General features: G+C 41.8%; 1 protein-coding gene across 2 annotated transcripts in view; it reads left to right on the top strand.

The window, feature by feature from the left end:
• The window catches only part of si:dkey-91m11.5 (PH_BCR_vertebrate and RhoGAP_Bcr domain-containing protein), a 613,456-nt gene that overhangs the window by 252,810 nt on the left and 333,592 nt on the right, over positions 1-27,054 (top strand). For both annotated transcript variants that reach the window (XM_048555997.1, XM_048555996.1), the window contains one exon: positions 24,994-25,115. In XM_048555997.1, coding sequence (XP_048411954.1) covers positions 24,994-25,115 — 122 coding nt within the window. The remainder of the gene's footprint in view (positions 1-24,993; positions 25,116-27,054) is intronic.

Here is a 27,054-nt window from a genome sequence, read left to right as displayed (position 1 = left end):
TACTTCAGAATATTTATTTATATATGTGTAAATGCATACCTCCCAAAACAAGAAACCATGGTTTTGTGGGGCGCTATCTTGTTTTCCTTGAGACTATGTAGAGCCAGACCCAAAAGAGATGGGGGAATAGAACAGGTTGCAATTTGTCATGCCAAATGTATTCTTCTCAACACATTGCCTACATGTAGATAAAAAGCCACAATTTATGAGCAGGTAGACAGGATGTTCTGCACTTGTATCAGTGCATTGACCTTACTTTGCAGCTGGGGAATATACACATCTGATAGCTGTTTACCAAAAGCTTGCATGGAACAAGGACATAACTGTGAAAGATGGCTTTGGAATAAACACCCCTCACACATGTCATACAGTGCTTTATTGTTTCTCATTTGTATTCTCATTTGTAGTGCTTTGACAACACTGAACCACTTTTCATTCAGAAGCCTTTACTACCTAACTGTCTAATCTCCCACATTCTACATACAAGTCATGGAGTGGACAGTCACACAGCTCTGGCAATTGACATTTAAATCTGGCCCTTTAAGTGCAAGGAAAATGCTCATGTGCCCATGTTGATGTCTTTTAATGCTTCCCTCCTTCCACAAAGAATGCACACAATAAGAGCAAACATATGTATACGAGGGATGGGGAGGTTGCCTGACGTAAGGCTTCTGATTTTCTTCGGGGAGTGGACTGCTTAGCTGGCTGGAAAATTGAAGGACTGTGCCTGTACTGACTGGAAGATTGGACACCAACTTTCTCGTGAAAAAGCCCCAGTCTGCTACTTGCAGCTTAATTAATTCTCAATTAAATTTTGGAAAAATATGCTGGCTCGCGACATTAACAAGTCTTTGTGTTTTTCTGTGTGGAGTCCCAGTCCTCTCCCAAGTTAGGGCTCAAAAAAATGAAATCCTGACCACAAGCCCATCCCACTAGCCCCTTGAACCAGAATCAAAGAGTTGGTAAAGGGAGTTAAGTGAGTGGACACAAAATTGACAAATGGAATATAATATGACAAGCTTGATTACTTTGGCGGGAAGAATAAAACAGCAGAATAAGTAATAAGCAGAGTGGCAGTCACAGTTGGGTTGCTACAGCATTTCCTTTAGCTTATCCTGCCCTAGAGCTGGAATTTTCTGTTTGATCTTCTGATTTGGGCTTCTGGAGACCACAAAGCATACTTGATTTGGGAGCCATGCAGCACAGTATCAGTATTGGAGGATAAGGTATGCCCCTTTCTTACATCAGTAATTCCAGTATTCTGTTGTATTCTAAATGTCTGAAGCCTCATATGCTGAGCTTTGGAGAGAATGTGTGGTGTAAGTCGTGAGTAAAGGCTTAGGGTGCCAAATACATTGCTGAGGTAGGGTAGGACAGAAGGTAAGTGAATGGTAGTGCTGCCGTGTAAGTGGATCAGGTGATAGGTTGGTGGGTTAGACAAAAAAGCAAGTTAAATAGGTAATGGGCTTGGATGGCAGATTGATTGTAGGATTCCAGGTGAGAGGATGAGGGAATATGGCTCCAGATAAATGGGTGAGGGGTAAGAGCAGTGGTGAGTGTCAGGTTAGATTGCCAGGTAAGTGGGAGAGGGGGTGCAACCCCACAGTGAGGTGCTTCCAAGGGTATGGTAGTTAACGGGCAAGAAATAAACTGGATAAGATTGAAGGGTGGCAGATTGATGGTTGAGTAGTTAAGCTTGCAGGTGGATCAAGATTGGAGGAGATGAGTATCAGGTAAATGAAAGTTGGATGGGAAGATCAGATCAAGAATGTGTTGAGAGAAGTTTGGTCAATCTGAATCTTTGGGAGTAAGCCAGTTTTATAGTTTCCCAATATTAAGAACAAGTTTCAGTTTCTGTAATTTTCTAGATAGCTATTCATGAAAATAAGTTAGAAACCACCAAAGTGTCTGACTCTAGACCAGACTCAGTGTCTTTATCAGAGGTTTCCAGATGCTGGGTAATTCTGAAAAACTTTAAAACCTCACAAACAATTATTGCATTGTCAGCCATGATGTGGAGATGCCGGTTTTGGACTGGGGTGAACAGAAATCAAATAATACCAGGTTATTGTCAATCAGGTTTATTTGAAAACACACACGCTCAGAGCTTCACTCCTTCTTCAGGTGTTAGTGAGAGAGATAGTATCAGTTGCAGAATTTATCAGTAGAACATCAAAGGATCACACCATTGATGAAGATGTATTAAACAAACCTAAGATGCTGTTAAATCTTTAATCAGTTAAGCGGTTTTAATTGATTAATATTTATACGTAAACCCCCGAATTCCTTTCAAGTCACTGTCACGAGAGAACTAAAAGTTTTAGCACGGTGAAGAAGAGGTGAATTCTTGTTAGGTTTAAGGCCTTGTTTAGAATCTGTTTGTGTTTTGGTTTGGAGTCAGACTGGTTTTATTTCTAAAGTAGGAATTTATAAAACGGCACATTGACTGACTGTTATAAATGGTGTACCCCATTTAAGACACTGATAGGGAGGAATTTATTCTTTGAGAGCCATTAGTGTTTGAGATTCTCTTCTGCAATGAGTGGGCCGTTGAAAATATTATAAGTCTGAGTTGGACATTGATGGTATCCAGAGTTATGGAGGACAAGCAGGAACTTAGGCCATCAGCAGTTCAGCCAGGGTGTTATTGAATGAGGAACAGGTTCAAAGCACTGGATGGCCTACTCCTGCTCCTATTTCTTATACAAAATTGCTCTCTTGCATTATTGAATGCTCTTTCTCCAGCTCATGTTTTTTGGTGCAACACTCATTTCAAGACCTACAGTCAGTAGTTGCTATGTGTTATCTTGCTTTTTTCTGTTTGTTTCTACTTTCTTTGTTCTTTTTTGAAGAGAGGTCGAGTAGATTAGGATTATTTACATTAAAAGGACGAAGGTTGAGGGGAGACCTGATTGAGGTCTACAGAATCATGAGAGGTATAGACGGGGTGGATAGCAAGAAGCTTTTTCCCAGAATGGGGGACTCAGTTACTAGGAGTCACGATTTCAAGGTCAGAGGGGGAAAGTTTAAGGGAGATATCCGTGGAAAGTTCTTTACGCAGAGGGTGGTGAGTGCCATTTAAGATGAATCTAGACAGATACATGAATGGGCAGGGAACAGAGGGATACAGACCCTTGGAAAATAGGCGACAGGTTTAAATAGAGTAGTTGGATTGGCGCAGGCTTGGAGGACCGAAGGGCCTGTTCCTGCGCTGAAGTTTTCTTTGTTCTTTCACCTCATTCTGCTAGTCCATAATGCCCACTTCTTGACCTTTATTGAATGTTAAACAATAACTAAATTAGTCAGTTACTTTTCTTGCCTAATAATGATCACATCCCTCCGTTCATTCAACTCCTCTGGAATATGTGCTATCCATACATCCACTCCTAGCAATTGGTTTGTGGATGTGACAGCTTTGTATTTTGTTTCATGATCTCTTGTAATACCACTATCCAGTCCATGATGTTCTATATTCTGTTCCTTGGGCCATTCATCACAAATAGATGAGCGCTTCCTCCCACAGTGCTAAGATGTGCAGGTTAGGTGGATCGGCAATGCTTAATTGCCCATGGTGTCCAGGGATGTACAGGCTAGGTAGATTAGCCTGGGGAAAAGCAGGCTTATACAGATAGGATAGGGAGTGGGTCTGGGTTGGGTGTTATTTGGAGCATCAGTATGACTTGATAAGCCAAATGACCTGTTTCTACCCTGTAGGGATTTTAAAAAAAAATTGGAGGATTTAGTTTCCTAATCAACCTGTTCAGAGATGTTATTACACATCTTCAGAGTAGCTGGAATTTGAACCTGGACCGTCTGGCTCAAAGCTAGACACACTACCACTGCTTCAGAGATTGTAGGAACTGCAGATGCTGGAGAATCTGGGATAACAAGATGTACAGCTGGATGAATACAGCAGGCCAAGCAGCATCAGAGGAGCAGGAAGGCTGACTTTTCAGTCTGAAAACAATGAAACGTCAGCCTTCCTGCTCCTCTGATGCTGCTTAGCCTGCTGTGTTCATCCAGCTCTACACCTTGTTAACTCACACTACCACTGCACTTGACTTAAAGATAACTTCTCTTTATCAGCTGCTCAGAGTCTGTAATGTTGTAATTAGCTCTGATTATTGTGAGGAGTGAAAATTGTCAGTTTGATTGCTATTTCCATGCATAATATCTTGCTAGCACCTTTCCATTCCCCGTGTCTTTCTCTTTGGTAATTTACCAAATCTCCTGAACTAAGCACTGTCTTAGATGGTGTCTTGGTGCTGTCAACATCTTGAACATTTTAGCTTTGATAAAAGCCCAGCTCCCTGCATGCAAAATATTCAAATATGCAGAAAGAAAGGAACTAATTATTCGATCTTCTAAAGCAGGAAGACCGTTGAACAGCACAGAAGGTAATTTGGGGTTTAGCTGATAACTAGTTGGTAAGAACTATCTATATCCTTGAACTATCTGGAGTGAATTCTTTGCATAGAGTGCTTTTCAACTCGGAACAAAAAACAGAAAATGCTTAAAAAATCTCAAAATGTCTAGCAGTATCTGTGGAGGGACAGTTAACATTTCAAGTCAAATCTTCTTTGAAGCCCGTGACTTCTAACTGTTGTTGAATTGAAAAATTCAACAACATGTCTTTTGTTTCAGCATAATTCAAGTTACATACTACCAAGCAACTAATTTTATTGAGACCTATTTAACGTGATCGTAAGACGTTGACTGTTTTGTTACTCAATGGTAGCAGAAATTCTTTGACTCTTGAATAGATGAATGTTTGTAATAATTTTGTCCTGAATTAGAGCCATATTCTTGGTCTAAACAGTTGCTACACTCTCAGAAAAGGTGTAATTTACCTATCTTTGTGTAGCTTTCACTGTAATAAACTGAAATTTTCATTCTTTTCTTGCATGAATGAAGTCCCTACGACACAAAAAGCGGTTTTTAAGTTCAAATCAGGTAACCCTCATTCCCTCAATGAACCATGCGATCTAATTCACTTGTAGTTATAGGAAGAATGGAATGCTTTTAACATTTCAGTCATTCTGTAGTCTTTTTAAAATTCCAGTCTAAGATTTATTAATTTGAGCTAGAGGCAGAAGCTGCTGACTGTCATTCCAAACTATTTGTTATACCAAGCGAAGCAGTGAGTTTAGTTAAGTTGGGAGGATAGCACCCAGGCCATCTTTTGTCTTTATGTAGTTAATGCCTGACAGAGACCCAAGAGCAGGCAGATTGGCTGGGGACAGTATTTGGTGTTATTTTTCAAAGTTCTTTCAATTTTAGCAATGATGACCCAATGTTGTCAGCAGAGTGAAGGTTGATCTTGGATTCAGTAGTCAGTCGGCTGGGACCTAAGTCTTTTGTACAAGAATTCTTGCGTTTTAGTTTCTCTAAGTTTGGTTTGGTTCTTTTAATCATAGGTAAAAGATAGTTAGAGATGCTTCTTGTTTGCAGGTTTGGATGTTTCTGAGTACAGTGCACTCACAAACTGCAGTTGGACCAATCTGATCATCTGTTAAGCAGTTTTCCTTTACCTCAAATTCTCCTGGTGCTATTCTGCCTCAAAGTGTCCATTCCACTGCTCCAAAATGTGACATTACCCTATTTAATTAAAGTGTATGCTACAAGTCTCACTTGATCTTCAAATTACAAAACTGAAGAAGAGTCAGTGGAGTCAAAACGTTCACTCTCTTTTCTCTTATTTCTCCAGCAATGCTTGTTTCTATTTGTTTCGGATCTCCTGCATCCATAGTTCTTTGTTTTATTTCCTAGCTATGTGGCAGTGTACCACTTCCATTTTCCCATGCATAACCCAATAGAAAAAATATGTGGTTCCCCACAACTAAAGAGCAACCAGTTTTTCAGTTGGATAATTATGCATATTATGTTTGACCCAGGTTGATCGCAGTTATTTCCTCACCCTGTCAGGCACATGCTGTCTCTCCCATCAATACTGCCACCACAGCCAAACCTTTTTCCTTCCTTATCCTGCTGGATGCTTTGTCCTGGGATATCAAGCACCCAATTGTCAGAATTTTTAAGACAGGTTTCCATTATTACTACACATATTCCATATAGCTTGTTTTTATACATTGTCAACTTTTTTTTACTCCACTTTGTGCATATACATTCAAAAGCTGCCTTTTTGTGGTGTGATCGGAAATTAACAATTTGACAAATACACTGAAGCAACTTAAGACTGCCTTGCCAACACCTTTCAAACCTGCAACTTCTACCACCGATAAAAACAATGATGCATGGGAACATCACCACCTGATAGTTCCCCTCCAGTCCACATGCCATCTTGACTTGGAATAATTCCTCTTCTTTCACTGTCACTAGTCGTAACTATTTTCCTAATAACTCTGTGGATGTCCCTTTCCCTGTGAACTACAGCAGTTGAAGGAAACAGCGCATCACTACCTTCTCAAAGACAACGAGAGTTGGGCCATTATGACACCTAAATTCTGTGAATAACTTTTTTTAAAAAAGGTTTATTTATTTATTCTATGCATTGTAAATTTCCTTTTGTAACCTTTGTTTTGTGATACTCCTGTTACATTTGCTGCTCTAATCTTTCACAGCCTGGTTCATCTGTATTGTCTTTAAAGTAGTGCGTACAATGTTCCTGCTGCCTGCCTATTCAGAGTGGGAATCCGGAATTAATATAATATCTCCTCTGATGCATTCATCTCTATTCCTCAGAATTGTAAGATCACTCATCTTTCTCATTCTCCCTTTCCTCCTATGCTTATGGTTGTTTAAAATATAAGTTTAATGCCTCCTAATCGCAATTTCAAGAATGCTCTTTCAGTCTTGGTTATTGTCTACATTTTCAGTCTTGAGGTGGTTTTGAAATAGAAAAATACAATCAGTGGTGTCATTTAAAGGAGCAAATGTTGGTCTACAGAATGACCAATACTGATCCCGCACGACAGACACAATTTGCAGAAAGATCGGAGAATATCCAGAATATTCCATAATGGGAAAGCACTGAGCAGAAATGCAGTATATATCACTCCCAAGGACATGGACAATGCAGGTGCTGTATTCAGGTCCTTTGTCAGATTTTTAGAAAGACTTTGAGAAGGAAGTTAAGAAAATGGATCTTAAAGATGGCAATCTCTGGATCACTTCCCGTGCTGCACATGAGTGCTCGTCGAAATACAGAAATATAGAGAATTATTGCACAGTTTCAGGGATGTTGCAGAGAGATTCTAGGCACATTGAGACAAAGTCTATGGTAGAAAACACTTATTCAAGTGGGAAAGGTTTCACAATGACAAGCTGGGACCAAAACCTCCACAGGAGGATTCACAAGTGTGGTTGGGAAGGGTTAGGCACCAAAAGAAGTATTAAAGAGAAATTAAGCATCTAAAGCAGTGCAAATGTTGGGCACTACTGGAGAATAGAGTGCCCTATTAGAGCCGTAGAGTCATATGGCACGGAAACAGACCCTTCGGTCCAACTTGTCCATGCTGACTAAATGTCCTAAATTAATCTAGCTCCATTTGCCAGCTTTTGACCTATATCCCTCTAAATCCTTCATATTCATATATCCGTCCAGATGCCTTTTAAATGTTGTAATTGTACCAGCCTCTACCATTTCTTCTGGCAGTTCATTCCATGCACACAGCACCCTCAATGTGAAAAAGTTGCCCCTTGGGGCCCTTTTAAAGCTTTCCCCTCACACCTTAAACCTATGCCCTCTAGGTTTGGAGTCCCCCACTTGGGGGAAAGACCTTAGCTATTCACCCTATCCATGCCCCTGCATTTTATAGGTCTGTACAAGGGATGCGTTGTTGCATTTATACAGGGCCTTGGTGAGGCCACATCTAGAAATATTGTATGCAGTTTTGGTCTCCTTTTCTGAGGAAGGATGGCCTTGCTGTTGAGGGAGCGCAACGAAGGTTTACTAGGCTGATTCCGGGAATGGCAGGTCTGACATTGAGGAAAGATTGACTGGATTGCGATTGTTTTCTCTAGAGTTCAGATAAATGAGAGGGAATCTCATAGAGACTTATGAACTTCTAGCAGGACTAGACAGGTTAGATGCAAGGAGGATGTTCCCGATGATGGGTGTGTGCAGAACTAGGAGTCACAGCCTGAGGATTCAAGTTCGCCAATTCAAGATGGAGATGAAGAGTCATTTCTTCACCCAAAGAGTGATGAGCCTGTGGGTTTCATTACCACAAGAAGTAGGTGATGCCAAAACATTGAACGTATTCAAAAGGCACTAAATATAACACTTGGGGTGAATGGACCAAAAGTTATGGGAAGAAAGCAGGATTAAGCTTTTGAGTTGATTGATCAGCCATGATCGTGAAGAATGGCGGAGCAGGACCAATGGGAACTATGAGCTCCTCCTGCTCCTCACTTCTACGTTTCTATGACCCCTCAGCTTCCAATACTCCAGGCAAAATACCCCAGCCTATTTAGCCTCTCCCTAAAACTCAAACCTTCCAACCTGGCAACATCCTTGAAATTCTTTTCTGACTCTTTCAAATTTCACAACATCCTTCCTCTAGTAGAGAGAGCGGAATTGCATGTGGTATTCCCAAAGTGGCCTAACCAATGACCTGTACAGCTGCCACATGACCTTTCAACCTCTATAATCAATGCAATGGCCAATGAAGGCAAGCATACCAAACACCTCCTTCACTATTCTATTTATCTGCAACTCCACTTTCAAGGAACAATGAACCTGCACTCCAGAAGTCCCTTTGTTCAACAGCACTCAGCGGTACCTTACCATTAGGTGTACAAGTCCTGCCCTGATTTGCCTTTCCAAAATGTGGCACCTCACATTTATCTAAATTATACTGCATCTGCCACTCCTCAGCCCGTTGGCCCAACTGACAACGGTCCTGTTGTACTCTAATGTAACCTTCTTAGCTGTCCATTACACCTCCAATTTTGGTGTCATCTACAAACTTACTAACGACACCTCTTATGTTAACATTCACATCAATTATATAGATGATGAAAAGCAGTGGACCCAGCACCGATCCTTGTGGCATACCACTGGTCACAGGCCTCCAGTCTGAAACGCAACCCTCCACCACCTCCACTCTCTTCTGCCTTCAAGTTAATTTTTTGTCCAAACGGCTAGTTCTCATTCCATGTGATGTAGTCTTGCTAATCAGCCTGCCATGAGGAACCTTGTCAAATACCTTATAGATCATGTCCACTGCTCTGCCTTTATCAACCTTTTTTGTCACTTATTCAAAAAAATTCAAACATGTCAATGAGACATGATTTCCCATGCACAAAGCCATGTTGACTATCCCCAATCAGTCCTTGCCTTACCAAGTACAGGTAAATCCTGTCCCTCAGGATCCCATCCAACAGCTTGCCCACCACTGATGTCAGGCTCAAAAAATGTGGAGTTGGAAAAGCACAACAGGACAGACAACATTGCAGGAGCAGAAAAGTCAACATTTTGGATCGGAACCCTTCTTTAGGACTTGCTGATGTCAGCCTCCCTGGTCTGTAGTTTCTTGGATTTCCCTTACCACCTTTCCTAAATAGTGGCGCCACATAGCCAACCTCCAGTCTTACGGCACTTCGCCTGTAGCTGTGGATGATACAAATATCTTAGCCATGGACCCAGCAGACATTTCCCTAGCTTCCTGCAGAGTTCTAGGGTACACCTGATCAGGTCCCAGGGATTTATCCACCATTATACGTTTTAAGATGTCCAGCACCTCCTTGTCTGCTGTATGGACATTTTTCAAGATGTCGCTATATTTCCCCAAGTTCTCTATCTTCCATATCCTTCTCCACAGTAAACACTGATGTAAAATACTCATTTAGTATATCCCTTATGTCTGCAGTTTCACACAAAGGCGGCCATGCTAATCTCTAAGGGGCCATATTCTCTCATTTGTTACTCTTTTGTCTTTAATGTATTTGTAGAATCTCTTTGGATTCTCCTTAATCTTATTTGCCAAAGCTCCTATCCCCTTTTTGTCTTTCTGATTTCCCTCTAAAATATAATGCTACTGCCTTTATACTCTTCAAGGGATTCACTCAATCCCTGCTGTCTGTACCTGACGTATGCAACTTTCTTATTCTTGACCAAAACCTCAATTTCTCTAGTCAACTTGCATTCCCTACACCTGCCAGCCTTGCCTTTCATCCTAACAGGAATATACTTTCTTTGGACTCTCATAGTCACATTTTTGAAGGCTTCCTATTTTCTAGCGGTCCCTTAATGTGCGCCACCACCAATCAACTTTTGAAAGTTCTTGTCTGGTGCCATCAAAATTGGCCTTTGTCCAATTTAGAACTTTAATTTTTGGATCTAGTCTAACCGTTTCTATTATCTATTTTAAAACTAATAAAATTATGATCACTGCTCCCAAAGTGCCCCCCCCCCCCCGTGACACCTCAGTCACCTTCCCTGCTTTATTTCTGAAGAGTAGATCAAGTTTTGCACCTTCTTTCACAAGTATACCCATTAACTGATTCAGAAAATTTTTCTTGTACGTCTTTAACAAATTCCTCTCTATCCAAACGCTTATCACTATGGCAGCCCTAGTCTGTGTTTTGAAAGGTAAAATCCCCAACTGAAACCACCCTATTATTCATGCAGGTAACTAAGATCTCCTTATAAAGTTGTTTCACAGTTTCCCACTGACTATCGGGAGGTCTATAATACAATCCCAATAAGATGATCATCCTTTTCTTATTCCTCAGTTCCACCCAAATAATTTCATTGGATGTACTCCTTGAAATATCCTTCCTAAGTACAGCTGTTATGTTATCTCTAATCAAAAACATCACCTCCCCTCATCTCTTGACCCCACCCCGTTCTATCCTTCCTAGTTAGATAGGGTGGATAGGGAGAGCCTTTTTTCTAGGATGGTGACGGCAAGCACGAGGGGGCATAGCTTTAAATTGAGGGGTGAAAGATATAGGACAGATGTCAGAGGTAATTTCTTTACTCAGAGAGTAGTAAGGGAATGGAATGCTTTGCCTGCAATGGTAGTAGATTTGCCAACTTTAGGTACATTTAAGTCGTCATTGGATAAGCATATGGACGTACATGGAATAGTATAGGTTAGATGGGCTTGAGATCGGTATGACAGGTCGGCACAACATCGAGGGCCGAAGGGCCTGTACTGTGCTGTAATGTTCTGTGTTCTATTCCGTGTAACATTAAGCTGCCAGTCATGTCCATCCCTGAGGCACATCTCTGTAATTGCAGTAATATCCCAGTCCCATGACCCCAGCCATGTCCTTAGTGCATCTTTCTTTCCTGTTAGGCCTATTGCATTGGAATAAATGCAGTTGCATTTATCAGCATACCTCCTTCTCTGCTTTGTTCATGGCTTCCTTGACTGTTTGACTGTCTCTTTTTTCCCAACTGCACCAATCTCAGACTATTTCTTTTCTCACTGTCTCCCTGGGTCCTACTTCCTATTAGTTTAAGTCTTGTCAAGCAGCTCTAGCAAATCTCCCTGCCAGTATATCAGTGTCCTTCGAATTTAGATGCAATCCATCCTTCTTATACAGCTGACTTGTAACCCAAAAGAGATTCCAATGATCCAGCAATAGAAGCAGACTAAGAATGACTGCAAGGAACAAAAAGGCAGGCTTTGCATGTATGTGCACAAAGTGGAGTAAAGAAGTTTGATGATATGTAAATACAAGCCATGTGGAATATATGCAGCAATGATTGAAACCTGGCTTAAAATTATGGCAGAGGTAGTCGGAACTGCAGAGGCTGGAGAATCTGAAATAATAAAGTGTGGAGCTGGATGAACACATCAGGCCAAGCAGCATCTTAGGAGCACAAAAACTGACGTTTTGGGCCTAGACCTTTCATCAGAAAAGCCTTTTCTGATGAAGGGTCTAGGCCCGAAATGTCAGCTTTTGTGCTCCTAAGATGCTGCTTGGCCTGCTGTGTTCATCCAGCTCCACACTTTGTTATCTTAAAATTGTGACAATTGGCAGCTTTGGTATTCCCGGATAAAAAGTATCCAGCAGGATAAAGAAGGAACAAGGTTTGGGTCAGGTGACAATACTGATTGTAGAGAGAGGATGTATCTGACAGGGTGAGTAAAATATCCATTTTTCAAGATTGAAAACAAGGACAGGTATGCCACTCTTGTTATTCTATAGGCACCCAGGTAATGTCAGTCGAAAGGTATTGAGTTCTGTTCAATTGAGTTCAGTTCTGAGGAAGGAACCCGAAATGTTAACTCCGTTCTCTCCTTCACAGATGCTGCCAGACCTGCTGAGCTTTTCCAGTAACTTTGTTTTTGTTCCTGATTTACAGCATCCACAGTTCTTTTTTTTTGAAAGGTTTTGAGTGAATGGACAAGAGCAAGGAACAATATGAAGTAGAATTTCTGAATTGGTCAAGGGCTGACTTCAGTGTGAGAAGAGATCTATAGAATCATACAGTACAGAAGAGGCCCTTTGACTCATCAAACTCATCAAGTCTCTACTGCCAATGCAACTGAAAGTCCCATTTACCAGCCACAGACCTAAAGCCTGGAATGTTATGATATTTGATGTGCTCATCCAAGTTCTTTAATGATTGTGTGGTTACTTGCCTCAGTAACCCTCCCAGGCAATGTATTCCAGACCCATATCACCCTCTAGGTGAAACGATTTTCTCAAACTCCCTCTAAACCTCTTCCCTTTCACCTTAAAGGTATGCCTCCTTGTTAATGACCCTTCAACTAAAGGGGTGCTTTCTACCCACCCAGTTCATGTTTCTCATAATCTTGCACATCCCAACCTCTCTGTTCCAAAGAGAACAACCCAAGCTTTTCCAGCCTCTCTTCATAGCTGAAGTGCTGCATCCTAACCAACATCTGGGTGAATTTCCTCTGCACCCCTTTCAGAACAGTTATTTCCTTCCTATAGTGCAGTGACCAGAACTGTGCACAGCTCTCCAGCTGTGGTCTAGCTAATATTCAATATTGCTCCAACATGGTCACCCTGCTGTTTTAATCTATGCCTCAACTGAGAAAGTATAGGGGACATTTGCCTTTCTTAGCCACCCTGTTCATCTGCTTTGCCACCCTGTTCATCTGCTTTGCCATCTTCAGGGGATTTGTGGATAAGCAATCCAAGATCCTTCTGTTCCACCAAGCTTCCTAGTGTCCTTCATTCATTGAGTATTCCCTTATCTTCCAAAGCGCATCATCTCACATTTAACAGGATTAAATTCCACCTGCTACTGCTCTGTCCATCTGACCAATCTGTTTATAAAACCTCTTGTAACTGTCTGGCCAATCCTTGTGTCATCCACAAGCTTACTTAGCATCCCTTCTACATTCTCACCTACATCACTTATAGGTAACATTAATGGACCCAGCATTGATCCCTTGGTAAGTCACTTACAATCCATCACCTTCTCAAATTTTGTCCCTAAATCGTCTTCGTTTTGAGTAAAGACAAATATGAAATACTCGTTTATCACTATACTAGTGCCTTCTGGCTCCACGCACAGTTTCCCTGTTGGTTCCTAATGGGTCCTATTCTATCCCTAGTTATTCTCTTCCCCTTGATATATTTGTAGAATTGTTTTCTCATATATCCTCTTTGCTCTATTAATTGCTTGATTTGCTCCCTTTGCACCTGTCATAAACCTCATTTCCTTTTTATCCAGTCCAGAATATTTCCAGATGTCCGTTGTTCTCTGAGCTTATTGTTCCTATATTCCACCTTAAAGAGAACATGTTGGGCCCATTTTCTCCTGTATTCCTTTCTGAATGCTCCCCTCTCCCAGCCGCCCAACTGTGTGGCCATAGATTTTACCCTCAACCAGCTCTTCTTATCTACTTTGACCAGATCATGCCTTACTTTAATAAAATATAACTCCCCCAATCCATCTTTGCAGAAAGAAAATGGCTACAGAGTGCATGGAATAAGGATTCACAGCTGCATTTTTGCTCTGTTTCAGCAGCTTATTTTTCAAAGGGACAGCAGCAAAGGCTGGAATTGAGCTCTCACCTAACAAGCTACTGTCAAACCTGCTGCTCTGCAAAGCCAATGTTTTCACTACTCTGCCATCGCCTCCTGTGATTTTTTTAATCGTAGAAACATTGAAAATTGGAGCAGGAGCAGGCTTCTCAGACCCTCAAACCTGTGCCACCGGGACCGTAGCTGATCCAACCGAAGACTCCACTTTTGCTCCCTCTCTCACCCCTTGACTCTTCAGCCCTAGGAAGAACAAGTGTAAGGATTCTAGCTAGAAATAATTGCAACCAAAGACTGATTTAAAAAATCTATCTGTAATTCCTCTAAGGTACTGATTTTAAGGGTACATTCCAACAAGGGTGAAAGCTAGGGGAGCCAAAGCTGAGCTTCGTTGATGATATGATGGGTAGAGAGTCTGATGTATGATGAAACAAATAAAAGAGGTGTATGCTACATGTTGGGTGAATTCTTCAAGCAAGAACCAGGTCAAATGCAATAATGTGGGAAAGGAAGCTAAGAGGGAGATAAGACAGGCCAAGAGAAAAGATGAAAGTAGAATGGCAGTTAACTTAAGAGAGCCAACAAAATTCCTACCAGCATGTAAATATTAGATAGATAATAAGAGGCATATTGGGTTTTAATTGGGACAATAAATGTGATATATATACTTACGATATATGCTGTATATTTTGGAAAGAACAGTTATGTGAAGAGTGAGTAAGTCTCCTCTTCTAGATACTTTGCATCCCCAAAAACAGCACAAACTAGTGGTGGAAATAGTAGAAAGGCTTGTCATAATCACAGATATATGGGAGGTGTCAGAGATTTGAAGAGTGATAAACATGGCACCCTTATTCCATTCGTAGTAACTAAAGACCCATTAATTGGACAAAGTTAGGCTTTAGAAAAAATCAGGAAAGAATTCAGCAGGCATTTGGAGAGGTTTGTATTAATGAAGAAGATTTACAAAATACGTAAAAGGCAAATTATGCTTGACAAATTTAAATTTTGGAAAGAAGTACTAGTAATGGAAAAGGATTTTAAGAAATTATTTGACATGCCATGTAAAAAGCCTGTTAACAGAATTGAGGTTTATGTAGTAGGTGGTCACTGTCAAATTGGTGCCACAGACAGAATGGAAATAGGGTGAATTTGGATCATGATTGATTTTTCAGTTATTAAGTCCAAGACAATGAGGTGTGGTTTGCATTTCTCCATTTCCTTTTTACTTCTATCTCTTGCCATGGTAGACAAAAAGTGTTTCCCAAAGCTAGGTTTAAATATTCCAGTTTTTAAAGATAAACATTAAAATAAAATGCATTTCAATAAAAATGAAGGGTACTGTTTACTGACAAACCATTTGAAATGCAGAGGAATTACTTTACTATTCCATACACACAAGCACTTGGGAGGAAATTAAGGAGGATGGGACTTCATGAAGGATAGGTTATAAATTACAAGTTTTGAGAAAGGTATTTTGCTAGAGGTATTAAAAACCAGTTCACATCAGTTACAACTTTCCAGAAATCATTGGCGAATCATCATGTCCTTGTTAAGCAGGGCCCAGTAATTTTCCTTCTTATTGGTGAAGTGTAGGCTTCTTTCTTGACAGCAACTCAGAGACAGATGAAAGGTTGAAGCAGACTGCCATTTCAACCTGGAATCCTGCTCCCTATCTGGAAGTCAAACAGTAACTGATTCAGAATCCCTGAATTGTATTTTTAAGCAATTTACCCAGTTCTGATATCAGTCATGTGACAAGGTGCTGATGGCCCATCTTGGTGAGCTAACAATGTAGCTTTATCTCCTCCATCAGGATTTCCAGAGTAAGGTGACTAGGTAACTGAAAACATTACCAAAACGATCTTGATGGCTTCATTTTTTCAGAGCTGTCTGGAAGCAGGTACTACATCTCCAGGTAATTTGTGTCAGCTTTAGCTGGAATGTCAATACAATGTGGGAGGATTAGAAGTTTCTGGAAGCATGATCATGTGATCAGCCTCAGCCATTTTGTGAGCCCAGCAAAGTTGTCTGTTTTTAAAAGATGCAGAAATTAAATGTGGCAATATAGGCAAATAGGGGAAAATATTAGTAAGGTAGAAGAGAATACAGCTTTTATTGAGAATTCTCTTCATGCCCACTAGACACAACATTGGATTAAAAAAGAGAAGAAGACAGTGAGTCGTTGTAACTGGGTAGACAGTGGTGTTTCTCAGCATTAGTGCTAGAATACGCCTTTTATTATAAATCACTTGGACTTTGGGATAGAGTGTAAAATTTGTAAATGTTACCAAACTTGATGGTTGTGAGAAACAGTGAGGTTGATAGCGATCAATTGCTACAAGATGTGGTTGGCAAACTGGACAGACAAGTGGTACATAAAATTTTGCTTTTGTGCTCCTAAGATGCTGCTTGGCCTGCTGTGTTCATCCAAGCACCACACTTTGTTATCTCAGATTCTCCAGCATCTGCAGTTCCCATTTAACAGATTTATGAGGTGTTGCATTTTTGCATAATAGCTGAGGAGAGGTGATAGAACTGAAATACATAGTTCTAAAGTATGTACAGGAAAGAGAGACCTGAAAGTTGATGTGCATGGATTTTTCAAGGTAGTAGAACATACTGAAAGAATGATTAGCAAATCATATGAAGTACTGGGCTCAAAAAAATGGCTTATAGGGCAAAAGCAGGGAATTAATGCAGAATTGTTAATAAATTCTGGTCAGGCCATAGATAGAATGTAACATTCATTTCTGGTGTAGGCACTAGGGACTCAGGTATAAATCTTTCAGGAAAGAGCTACAGGGAGGATATGAAGATAAACCTTTTTAAGAAGCAAGTGCTAATGAACTGGAACTTGCAACCCATGTGGGTGTGATGGAGTGGTCATTGTTAATGGTCTAACAGTGTGGAAAATAGCTCAATTACATTTTATACACACAAAGCAGGATAATCCGTTCTGGCCAGTTACTGTGCCATCAGTTTAACCTTGACCATGAGCAAAGTGATTGAAGATGTCGTCAACAATGCCATCAAGTGACACTTACGAGCAATAATGTGCCCAGTCTGATTTCCACAGGTTCATTAAAATTCTGGCTCAACCAGCAACAGCCATGTCCTGTAAGTGAATAAAAAGAGTTTCAAAAGAAAATTGGATGGACACAAGGAAAATACATGGATGTGAAATTTTTATCATATGGGGTGGAATTCTGTCTTTTGGATTATGAAATTCTGCTTTATTTTTCCAATCTATACCACCCCTAAGCTGCCATTGTGTACTACGCAGCTTAAGCCAGGAGGAGACAGGCTGAGAAAACCTGGAAAACCTCTGTCAATAGCAAAGCTGGGCACAGGCCTGGGGAGCCACCACTCAGATCTCAGTCTCATGCCAGGGCCAGACCTGGCTCATCACGCATTTGCAGTTTAAGTTGTTTCACTATTAAAATGTCGGTGCTGATAATGGTTGCTAGCTGCTGGCTCCTGTAGCAGCTGTTCCAGGCTAACAATGGGGACTGTATATCTTACTGAGCTGTCTGCCCTTTGTTTTGAGTACAAGTATTCTTCAAGGGGGTATATCTAATGCATGTCAATGTGGCATCCCGTTCTAGATACAGAGGAGCAGTAAATGTCACTGGGTACTAACAACATACTTCAGGGTGAGATAACAAGGTATAGACCTGGATGAACACAGCAGACCAAGCAGCATCAGAGGAGCAGAAAAGTTGACCTTTTGGGTCTGGACCCTTTTTCAGAAATGGGGGAGGGGAAAGGGATTCTGAAATAAATAGAGACAGTGGGGGAGGCGGATGGAAGATGGATAAAGGAACAGATAGGTAGAGAGGAGACAGACACGTCAAGGAGGTAGGGATGGAGGAGTGGATGGTTGGGAGAAAGGACGGACAGGTTAGAGAGGTGGGGACGAGCTGGGCGAGTTTTGGGATGCAGTCGGGGCAGGGAGATTTTGAAGCATGTGAAGTCCACATTGATACCATTGGGCTGCAGGGTTCCCAAGCAAAATATAAGATGCTGTTCCTGCAACATTCAGATGGCATCATTGTGGCACAGGAGGAGGCCCATGATGGGCATGTCGTCCAAGGAGTGGGAGGGGGAGTTGAAATGGTCTGTGACTGGGAGGTGCAGTCGTTTGTTGTGAACCAGCATAGGTGTTCCACAAAGCGTCTCCAAGCCTCCACTTGGTTTCCCCAATGTGGAGGAGGCCACATCGGGAACAGCAGATACAGTATACCACATTAGCAGATGTGCAGGTGAACATCTGTTTTCTTGGGACCTGGGATGGTGGTGAGGGGGGAGGTGTCGAGACAGGTGTAGCACTTCCTGTGGTTGCAGGGAAAAGTGCCGAGGAGGGTGGGGCTAGTGGGGAGTGTGGAGCGGACAAGGCAGTCATGGGGAGAGTGGCTCCTCCAGAAAGCAGATAAGGGCGTGGAGGGAAAAATGTCCTTGGTAATGGGGTCAGGTTGCAGGTGGCGGAAGTGGCAGAGGATGATGTGTTAGATCTGGAGGTTGGTTGGGTGGTATGTGAGGACGAGGGAGATTCTGCTTTTGATGTTATTGGCGGAGAGTGTGTGAGGGATGAGTTGTGGGAAATGTGAGAGATGCGGTCGAGAGCGTTTTCAACCACTGTGGAGAGGAAGTTGAAAAATGAGAAAACATTTCAGGGTGAACTTTCTTTCCTCAATATGAGAGGCTGAAGCAGGCAGTGAGACTTGTCAATCATTGTGTCACTATTTGCTGCAGATCATCACTATCCCTTTAACCTCACAGCAAGCTGGCACAGCTCCCCCAGAACTTGGACTCAGTTCCTTTTTAGACTTACAGGAAGTTAAATGTATATCATTCTGTATTATTTTTCCCTTTCTTTTACAATGAAATTTTAGTTTCATTTCTGAAGATGGGTCCCGACCCAAAATGTCAACTTTTCTGCTCCTCTGATGCTACCTGGCCTGCTGTGCGCCACAAACTCCACACTTTGTTACTTATGCACTTCCATTTGTATACTAATGTCCCATTGATCTTTATGAAATGCCTGCTGAAAATCCCAATACACTGCATCCATTGGTCCCCCTTATTGACTGTGCTAGCAAAGTCCCCAAAAAACTGTCAGCTTTGTCAAAAACGAATTCCCCTTCATGTTCATTCTGTCCAGATAATTATTTTCTAAATATCCAGTAATCACACCTGTTATAGTAGATTGTAGTATTTTCTAACCGTTCTGTAGATCCCTTTTCTCGCTCCATTCGTAAACAATGGGGTAACGTTTGCAACCTTCTAATCTGCATGCACTATTGTAGAATTAATAGAATTTTTAAGACGATCACCAGTGTAACCACCAACTCATAATATGAATCTCACATTGTTGCAATATTTGTTGGTTAAATATATGCGGTTTTGCTTCAGGTTTCCAAAAGAGTTTGCCTGATGGCTTCCTGAAAGTGGTCACACACGTCGATAGGGTGGTAAAGAAGGCATGTGGCGTGCTTGCTTTTATTGGTTGGGGAATTGAGTACAAGAGTCAGGATGTCATGTTACAGCTTTATAAGATTTGGTCAGGCCACACTTAGAATATTGCGTTCAGTTCTGGTCGCTTCATTGCAGGAAGGATGTGGAGGCTTTGGAGAGGGTGCAGAAGGGGTTTACCAGGATGCTGCCTGGATTAGAGGGTTTAGGCTATCAAGGAGAAGTTAGAAAAACATGAGTTGTTTTCTCTAGAGTGATGAAGGGTGAGGGGAGACTTGACAGAAGTCTATAAAATTATGGGTTGCATAGATAGGGTTGACAGTCAGAATCTTTTTCCCAGAGTTGAATGTCTAATACTAGGAGCTGTGCATTTAAGGTGAAAGGGGGAAAGTTCAAAAGAGACGTGAGGGGCAATTTTTTTTACACCGAGTGTGATAGGAGTGTGGAATGCACTCCCAGGGGTGGTGGTGGTGGTGAAGGCAGATACGATAGGGATGTTTAAGAGACTTTTAGATAAACACATGAGTATGCAAGGAATGGAGGGATATGGACATAGGACAGGCAGAAGAGATTAGTTTAATTGGTGTCATATTCAGCACAACATTGTGGGCCAAAGGGCCTGTTCCTGTGCTGTACTATGTTCTATAACCAGCTTAAGCAATGTTCTAGGATGAAGGTCATTCGATCCTGGGGATTTATTAACTTTCTGCCCCATTTATTTCTCCAGTATAATAACAGACACAGGTAATTGCTTAGTTTCTCTGCAACTTCTGTTTTCTGTTATAAATTCTCCAGTGTTTGCCTATAACGGACATACGTTAACTTTGCTAATCTTTTTAATTGTTCCCTATTTACATATTCATAGAAACTTTTACAATCCATTTTTTTTAGCTGTTTTACATTCATATTCTGTTATCTGATTGTAATGTCATTGGCCCTCCATTGCTGAATTCTAAAATTCTTTTGAGTTTTCAGGATGACAACTTCCCTCAAAGGGTTGTAAATCTCTGAATTCTTTGTCTTAACAGGTTGTAAATGATCATTATTAAATCTAAATGATGCTGAAATAGACAGATTTTTCTTAGAGAATCAAGAGCTGTAGGGAGCATGTGGGAATATAAAATTGAATCTCAAGATCAAACAGGACCGTCTTGAATGGTTGAGCTGGCATATCGACTGTATGGTCTATTCCTACTCTTGTTTCTTGTGTTCCTAAGAATCATGGAATCCCTACAGTGTGGAAGCAGACATTCACCCCATTGAGTCCACAACAACCCTCTGAAGAGCATCCCACCCAAACACATCTCCCCACCCTATCCCTGTAACCCTGCATTCTCATCGTTAATCCACCTACCCAGCACATCACCAAACACTATGGGCAATTTAGCATGGCCAGTCTACCTATTCTGCATATCATTTGGACTGTGGGAGGAAACTGGAGCACCTGGAGGAAACCGTGTTGACACAGGGAGAACGTGCAAACTCTACACAGTCGCCTGAGGGTGGAATGTTCCTAGTGCAGCAATGCATCACAAGGCCTGTGGCAGTGCCACAATTGGATAATTGCTAGCACTTTGTCTGAATTTGCTCTTTGACCCGTAATTGCAGCCAGGATTTAAAGTAGTAGGGAAGCAGATAGTCATGTATTTGTAGAAGCCACCATACCGCTCGCCTTTGTGTATTAGTTCTGCAGTTAATCCTGTAGTTTAGTCCTCATGTCCACATCTCTCCTGCCATCATCCCTGAACATGACATTTCCAAATGACACCCCACCATTTTTCCGTCCTGCAGGTGTGAGATTTCAGTTTTGCATTTAAATTTTGTTTCCTCTATATTTCATGTGCAGTTGTCATTCATTAACCTTGGCATTTTTAAAATATTTCTGTTCAACCTGTTTGGAGTTGGTATCACACACCTATGAAGCAGGTTGGACTTGAACCTGGGTCTCCTGTTTCTGAAGTAGGGACAACACCATTGTGCCATGAGATCCCTCACAATTGATATTCTTGACTGGACTGTCGTTACTTGGAAAGCTGTTATCTGTCAAGGGAAGGAGGTATAGTCTATTCTCATCAGTCAGGTATATGTCGGTAAGGCTTTATATTTTGTGTTAATTGTGTAAATTAAGGTTGATACACTGTAAATGAGGTGAAGTCATTGGGTAATAACTTAAGCATTCTTTGAAGTTTTGATTTTCATGACAGCGCCCCTTTAAGCTACAGTCAAATAGTTGATTTATTTATTTAGTTGATTTAATCTAAAAGGTGCCAGGGCACTTATTGACACTAGTGGTGAGTTGTAGAATCTGGAGCTATACATTTTTAATGTATAATGTTTTTAATTTTTATTTTGTGAGTAAGTGTACGACTCAATAAAGATTGACCTCTGGTTGTAAGATATGTAACATTCCATTCCTTTATGCGAGCTAACTGGAAAGTTAGCAAACCTGCCAGATGAGGTAGCTGTTAGCTTTAGAGTCCAAAAACAAACCCCAGTATGTTAATCTCACAGCACTTTTACAATTTCTAGCATGTCAGATGTTACTTTCAGTGATGTTCAAAGGACTGTCAGTCCAATGATACCAGTTTGCCATACAGCTAGTGTGTATATGAAATCAGTAATGAAATCGCTCGTGACTGCAGTAGAAATTAATGTTCACTGGTAGTATTTAGAGCAGACCACAAAGTTGGCCTTACATGGAACGTGGTCAAATATGAATAGTTTCTGTAGTTTGCTGGTTGTATTTTGAGCTGAAATTGTTATGAAAAAAGTATACGGTGAGAAAACGTCTCGGCAGGCTTAATGACAAAGTCAGGGTTAGATCTGATCTCAAATCTAACCCTGACTTTGTCATTAAGCCTGCCAGTAAAGGGTCGTGCTGTTGTAGTCTGGCATACTAACCTCTACCTTGCAGAGACTGAATGTCAACTCTCAGATGCCTCCTCGTACCTTCCCCTAGTCCATGACCCCACCATGGCACATCAGGCCACTGTATCCACTTTGGTTGCTGATCTCATTTCATCGGGTGATCTCCCCACCTCTGCTTCCAAGCTAATAGCACCCAGCCCTGCACAGCTCACTTCTACCTCCTGCCAAAAATCCAGAAACAGGATTGCCTGGGCAGACCCATTGTTTCAGCCTTCTCGTGCCCCACAGAACTCAACTCTTCCTACCTTGACTCAGTCTTCTCCCCCTGGTCCAATCCCTGCCTATGTATATCCATGCATAATTCCTCTGATGCCTTACGCCGTTTTCAAAGCTTCCAGTTTACTGGCCGCAGCCACCTCCTCTTTACCATGGACGTGCAATTCCTTTACACGTCCATTCCTCACCAGGAGAGTCTTAGGGCTTTCCACTTCTTTCTGGAGTAAAGACCTGAACCATCTCCACGCACCACCACCCTCCTCCGCTTGGCTGAGCTTGTCCTCACCCTCAACAACTTCTCTTTCAACTCCTTTCATTTTCTTCAGGTAAGAGGGGTTGGCAAGGGTACCCGCATGTGCCCTAGTTATGCGTGTCTCTTCATGGGGTACGTGGAAGATTCCTTGTTCCAGTCCTATTCCGGCCCCCACCTACGACTGTTTCTCCGATACATCAATGATATTGTCACTGCTGCTTCAGGGCGGTCCAGTGGTATCAAAGTGGATTTCACAAGCTTCAAAAATCTCCCCTCCCCCCACTGCATCCCAAAACCAGCCCAGCTCGTCCCCGCCTCCCTAACCTGTTCTTCCTCTCACCTGTCCCCTCCTCCCACCTCAAGCCACACCTCCATTTCCTACCTACTAACCTCATCCTGACCCCTTGACCTGTCCGTCCCTCCCTACCTCCCATCTACACTCACCTCTACTGGCTCCATCCCTGCCCCTTTAACTTGCCTGTCTCCTCTCCACCTATCTTCTCCTCTATCCATCTTGGATCCGCCCTCCCCTCTCTCCCTATTTATTTCATAATCCTGTCCCCCTCCCCCTTCTCTGATGAAGGGTCTAGGCCCAAAACGTCAGCTTTTGTGCTCCTAAGATGCTGCTCGGCCTGCTGTGTTCATCCAGCTTCACACTGTGTTATCTCGGATTCTCCAGTATCTACAGTTCCCGTTATCCTTGTTAACACATTGCCTGAAACATCCCCACGCACCACTACCCTCCCTGTTGTTAGTCACTAACAGTCCCCATTAACAACTGCTCACCCTCCCAGCCTGATCGTTAGCAACTCCTTTGTGTGTCGAACTGTCTTTCTCTCTCTCTGGGCTCTATCCTATCGTTTACTCCCTACCTCACCCACCCCCCTATTTTCTGCATATAAACTGACGTTTTTCCAGCCACAATAAGTTCTGAGGAAGGGTCACCAGACCTGAACCGTTAAGTCCGTTTTTAGCTCCACAGATGGAAAGTAACTTTGAAGTAGGTATCAACAGAGATTGTATTGAATGGAGGAACAGGTTCACCAGGCTGAATGGCCTCCTATTGTTCTAATGACTTTGGCCATCAACTTTTCAAACCTTTTGTATCAAACACTCTCATTCCTGAAAATAGGAGTGCTGGTCCTCAAAGAAAGGGCATGGTTAGTGTCGGAAAATAAGACCAATCTGATTGCTGTATGGACTAATGGCACAGACTGAATAGCTTGAATGGCCTCTTCCTATTCCATGATAAATGTGTGATTTTGATAACATATTGCATTAGTGTTGGTTAGTTTCTTATCAGTGAGATCTTATGACCCAATTGGTAGCATTTCTGCCTCTGAGCTTGAGGTTCTGGTTTCAAGTTCCATTCCAGGATGAGATGGCCGAGAAAGGTGAGTTTATGACAATCCCAGATAATAAAATGTGAGGCTGGATGAACACAGCAGGCCCAGCAGCATCTCAGGAGCACAAAAGCTGACGTTTCAGGCCTAGACCCTTCATCAGAGAGGGCTCTCTGATGAAGGGTCTAGGCCTGAAACGTCAGCTTTTGTGCTCCTGAGATGCTGCTGGGCCTGCTGTGTTCATCCAGCCTCACATTTTATTATCTTGGATTCTCCAGCATCTGCAGTTCCCATTATCACATTTATGACAATCCCAGTCAGGTTGAGTATCAGACTGTAAATCTTGTCATTTCCGGTCTTTTATATGATAGAAAGAAAATTGGAGCCTCTGCCATCACTATCCATAAGCTCCAGACTACAATGTGCCTATAACAGTCGAGAAATCAGATAGCTAGTGTGGATCAAATTGGTGTCAACAGGATAGGATTATTCTTTCCGGCTTTCCACTACACCTGTCTTCAACAGAAAATGCAAAGTTTCTCATTTTAATTTTGTTTTAAATACAGTCCCTGCTGGGTTTCTGCTAAACCAGTGGAAAAACAGATTTCACCAGACCTCACCGCTTTTGAGATATTCTTCTGATCTTTGAATATCTTCTGAAAACTTTACAAAGAAGGTGTTACTTGTGCCAAAAATATTGTGTTTTATTTTAAAAGCTCCCATCTACAGATAACTACTTCAAAAGTAAAATTAATACATTAATTTATTTAAACAGCAGAATCATGAACCAACTCAAAGGTAAAATTAGAAAAGAAAATGTTTTACTTCTAATTTTTGCAGCATCGGCAATTAATAAAGGACAGCTTTCTGGTCGAACTTGTGGAAGGAGCTCGGAAGCTTCGACATGTGTTCCTCTTCACTGATCTTTTTCTTTGTGCAAAGATGAAGAAACAAGTAGCAGGGTAAGAGGTGGAGATATTGCTGTATTTTGAATAGTTAATGAAACTATATTGTTTTAAATTTTGTGTTGATGTGTAATGTCATTAATTGGGCTAAAATATTACTGCCTTTAAAAACTGTGTAATGTCTGCATGAAAGGTACAGTGTTCATATCAATGAAATATATTGTATGGCTTCATCATAACCCTGAAAAATGCAGGATGTTTCTGTGCTTCTGCATTCAGATTTACCTTCACTTCCTCCTGGCAGTTTTCTCTCTATTTCTCTTGAAAGTGCTGGCTTTGTCTGGATTTGATTCCACTGATGTCAGCAGCTCATACTTTCTCGCTAAACTGAGCATTCTTTCTATTTGTGTTTGATTAGATTAGATTCCCTACAGTGCGGAAACAGGCCCTTCTGTCCAGCAAGTCCACACTGTCCCTTCGTGCATCCCACCCAGACCCATCCCCCTATTACCCACACACCCCTGAACACTACGGCCACTTTAGCATCAGAGATAATGGGAACTGCAGATGCTGGAGAATCCAAGATAATAAAATGTGAGGATGCTGGAGAATCTTCAAAGGCCACTTTAGCATGGTCAGTCCACCTAGCCTGCATATCTTTGGTTTGTGGGAGGAAACCGGAGCACCCGCAGGAAACCCACACAGACGCCGGGAGAATGTGCACACTCTGCGCAGACAGTTGCCCAAGGCTGGAATTGAACCCGGGTCCCTGGTGCTGTGAGGCTGCAATGCTAACCACTGAGCCACCATACCGCCCGTTTGGTTGATGACTTTTGCAGCCACTTGTACTTTGGAATAATTTCACCCAAGACCTTCCTGCACTATTTTGTGTAGACAGATATGTAAGAGTTAAGCAAATATGCTATAATATGAAGTGATGTCAGCACAAGGGAAGCTGTGAATGAAGTCTTGATTTATTTGTCATTTAACTTCTTTCTAGTAAGTCAGGTAATAATTAAACAAATAGGTATGTAGTAGGGGAGTTCATTTCTGTGCTGTTCACTATCAGATTTTTTTTCTGAGAGGTACAGGCAGAGCCATATTCACTACACAGCGGCTGTCTCAGTTAAATGGGAATAGCTGGGAGAAAGTTGACGAAAATTGAAATGATCGCAGATTTTATAGTTTCAGAAAGAGGCAGGCATTTTTGACCTTACATATGAATTTAGAATGTTGTGTTGCCATCCTTGTGCAATGGTCAAGGATGGCACTGACCAGCTGCACAACTTTCTGAAAAGGCAGAGTGAACATTCTTAGCTCATTTCTGAGTTCAGCATTTTTGTCCATGTTTGGACAATAGTTATAATGAACTCAACATCCAAGTAGCCCTGGTAGACCCCAAACTGAGTGTCAGTAAGCAGCCTATTACTTTGCAAGAGTCACTTGATATACTGTCGATAATCGTTTCCAACAGGAAAGATGCTTGTGTTGTAGCTGCACCGGAACAGCATGGCTGGGGCATGGCTAGGTGTGGAGCACAAGTCTTCAGCATTAATGCTGGAATATTATCAATCCCTGTCGCCTTAGCAATATCTGGTGTCTTCAGCTGTTTCTTCTTCATATGGAATGAATATAATTAGTTGACATCTGAGATGCTGGGTGCCTCAGTAGGAGGCCACATTGACTAATTAGCTTGGCACTTCTGGCTGAAGATGGCTCCAAATACTTCACCCTTGTCTTCTGCATTGAGGTGCTGCTACTAGTCCCCCTCCAGCCCCCCATCACTTGCTACTGTTTAGGATATGATGTTTGTGGAGTTTCCATCTCTTGTTTAATTGTTTGTCGTAATCGAGGAACAAATTAGCAATCAGGACCCGAAAAATAATAGTCTTCAAATTATTCCCAGTGCCCCATATGTGTATCTATGGAAATAGGAAGATAGTAGAGATGAATGTGTGCTGGAGAGTTGCTGCTGGAGGGAGGGCTTTAGATTTTT

Source organism: Stegostoma tigrinum, chromosome 26 (assembly GCF_030684315.1).
Source record: "Stegostoma tigrinum isolate sSteTig4 chromosome 26, sSteTig4.hap1, whole genome shotgun sequence".
Lineage (NCBI taxonomy): Eukaryota > Metazoa > Chordata > Chondrichthyes > Orectolobiformes > Stegostomatidae > Stegostoma > Stegostoma tigrinum.
The sequence above is the reverse complement of the archived record's forward strand: the minus strand, read 5'-3'. Positions and strand labels throughout refer to the sequence as shown.